The sequence below is a fragment of the Anomaloglossus baeobatrachus genome, chromosome 3 (assembly GCF_048569485.1).
Source record: "Anomaloglossus baeobatrachus isolate aAnoBae1 chromosome 3, aAnoBae1.hap1, whole genome shotgun sequence".
NCBI classification, from domain to species: domain Eukaryota; kingdom Metazoa; phylum Chordata; class Amphibia; order Anura; family Aromobatidae; genus Anomaloglossus; species Anomaloglossus baeobatrachus.
In genome coordinates, this window is record NC_134355.1 from 685,676,114 (window position 1) to 685,678,710 (window position 2,597).

At 42.8% G+C, this 2,597-nt stretch overlaps 1 protein-coding gene across 1 annotated transcript; it reads right to left on the reverse strand.

Annotated features, from left to right (window-relative positions):
* Window positions 1-1,354: 1,354 nt before the first annotated feature.
* Window positions 1,355-2,332, reverse strand: LOC142297429 (taste receptor type 2 member 9-like). Its single transcript, XM_075341657.1, has one exon. It carries the CDS (start codon window positions 2,330-2,332, stop codon window positions 1,355-1,357), a length of 978 nt encoding a protein of 325 aa, XP_075197772.1.
* Between the last annotated feature and the right edge of the window lie 265 nt (window positions 2,333-2,597).

Here is a 2,597-nt window from a genome sequence, read left to right on the forward strand (position 1 = left end):
TAAGATTTTTCCAATTTAAAAATGTGCTTTTTGATCAGTTTTATTCACTTTTTAAAGGGAATCTGTCAGCAGGGTTTTGCTACCTCATATGAGAGCAGCATGACGTAGGCAAAGAGATTCTGAACCTAACAATGTATCACTTGTGAAAAATATTATTTTTAACATGTAGCAGAGCTCTTGGAGCTGCTCCCACTCACACCAGGCTTTCAGTGCACATTTCCATAGAAGGAAGCTGCTAATCACAGGAGAGGAGGAATCAGACTACAGTTCATGTGCTGCTGAGATCCACTAATGATAAAGCTAAGAGGCTTAAACTAACAATGCATGTAAACAAATACAGACTTGAGATAAGAGAGGGCTGACTGTAAACTGCAGTTAAGGGGTGCTTCACACACAGCGAGCTCGCTGCCGAGATCGCTGCTGAGTCACGCTTTTTGTGACGCAGCAGTGACCTCATTAGCGATCTCGCTGTGTGTGACACTGAGCAGCGATCTGGCCCCTGCTGTGAGGTCGCCGGTCATTACACACAGCCCTGGTTCGTTTTCTTCAAAGGCGCTCTCCCACTGTGACACACAGATCGCTGTGTGTGACAGCGGGAGAGCGACAAATGAAGCGTGCAGGGAGCAGGAGCCGGCGTCTGGCAGCTGCGGAGGCTGGTAACTAAGATAAACATCGGGTAACCAAGGTGGTTACCCGATATTTACCTTAGTTACCAGCCTCCGCAGCTCTCACGCTGCCTGTGCTGTCGGCTCCGGCTCTCTGCACATGTAGCTGCTGTACACATCGGGTTAATTAACCCAATGTGTACTGTAGCTAGGAGAGCAAGGAGCCAGCGCTCAGTGTGCACGGCTCCCTGCTCCCTGCACACACAGCTAAGCGGTGTGCGCTGGTAACTAATGTAAACATCGGGTAACCATACCCGATGTTTACCTTACTTACCAGTGTCCGCAGCTTCCAGACGCCGGCTCCGTGCAAGCGCAGCATCGTTTGCACGTCGCTGCTGGCTGGGGGCTGTTCACTGGTCACTGGTGAGATCTGCCTGTTTGACAGCTCACCAGCGACCATGTAGCGATGCAGCAGCGATCCTGACCAGGTCAGATCGCTGGTCGGATCGCTGCTGCATCGCTAAAGTGTGAAGGTACCCTAACTCAGTGGTGTAAAAGGGCATTAATATCTTTGTTTATGCAAGCAGATAATCATGCTAATGAGCCAAAATTAGACACTGCCCAATTGAGTGGGCTGAGCTGTAGTACTAGTCACAGTCACATCCATATGTATAGTACTATATTTGGAATAAAAAATGAAGGGTAAAGTCTTCCAGTGACATCATGATGACATACTGTGTATGAGCACCTCATAGAGCTACTTCTACTTCTCCTATGCTCTCTCTGGTTTCTGCACCTTTCCTTTGTAATAAGAAGTTAATTACATTCCGCAGAATCTTGGACATCTGACTCCGGAGTTTGTCTGTTCTGTAGATCAGGTAGGAGGAATGTAAAATCGGTAGAAAATCCAAGATTATATAAGCCCATGAGAGGTATACAAAGTATGAATAGTAATACAAAGCACAAGCACATTGACCAATAAAATACACAGTGTTATACATAATGGTGAAAGACACAAATTTCATGGCTGAGTAATACGTCTCCAAATTGACAGATAAATTACTGTTCATCTTCATCTTTACTGTGTGATGATACAATGAGGTGAAGAAGAGGATGGAAGAGGTGAAATAGAAAAGTAGTGGCAAAACAGAGCCTATAGTAAAATTATATAAGTAATAAATATATTCGTAACCCATGAGCTGATTATCCACGGTTGTATTATATGTTCCATCATTGGGAACCTTGTTGTCAATAATGAACCTGTGCATTAAGGAATTGATTATAGAGAGAAGTCCTGAGGCTAAAAGGCAGTGACCGGTCTTGTGTAGAATCACGCCCCTCAGATACCGGAACAGTCTACTGCGGAAGTTGGAGATCTTCAGACATAAGACAATGGAGAGCAGAGATGTCAACCACATATTATTATAATAAAAGAAGCCATAAACTGGGCTTAAAATATTCCTAAATACAAAAACATTCAAGCTGCTTTCAAATAATGTAGCCAGAAAGAAATAAAATGCATGAGTAGATTGAGAACACAGCCTTGAAATCCCAAGAGAAGTTACAATGTAGTCAACAGAAGTCACCGATCTTCCTTTCCACCAGTCGTTGACATTGATGAATATAATAAATAAATGTATCACCAGTCCGGGTATGAGCGTAATTAGTGTCAGAGCCAGGAGATACAGATTCAGGATGGGAGCATAATCCTTGGTAGAATCAGCCATCTCTTCCGTGCTATGAGGATCCTGATAACACAACTAGTTTTTATAGAAGGTTTAATTACAATTTTTTTTTTATTTATGCAAATGTTTCAGAATTTAAAAGGAAAATGCAAACTATATCCCAAGAACTCGGAGCCAGAAATAAGTCTGCAAATGCCAAATAGATCTCATAACATAGAAAGCTCATTTTACAGCTGTGATAGTACATAAGAAATTGAAAGATATTTTCACCTGTTCCGTCACTAGGTAAATATTTGACATTTGCATC

Bases quoted from the DNA above. Each gene is read 5' to 3' on its own strand.
- LOC142297429 (XM_075341657.1), bottom strand. From the start codon at position 2,332: ATGGCTGATTCTACCAAGGATTATGCTCCCATCCTGAATCTGTATCTC.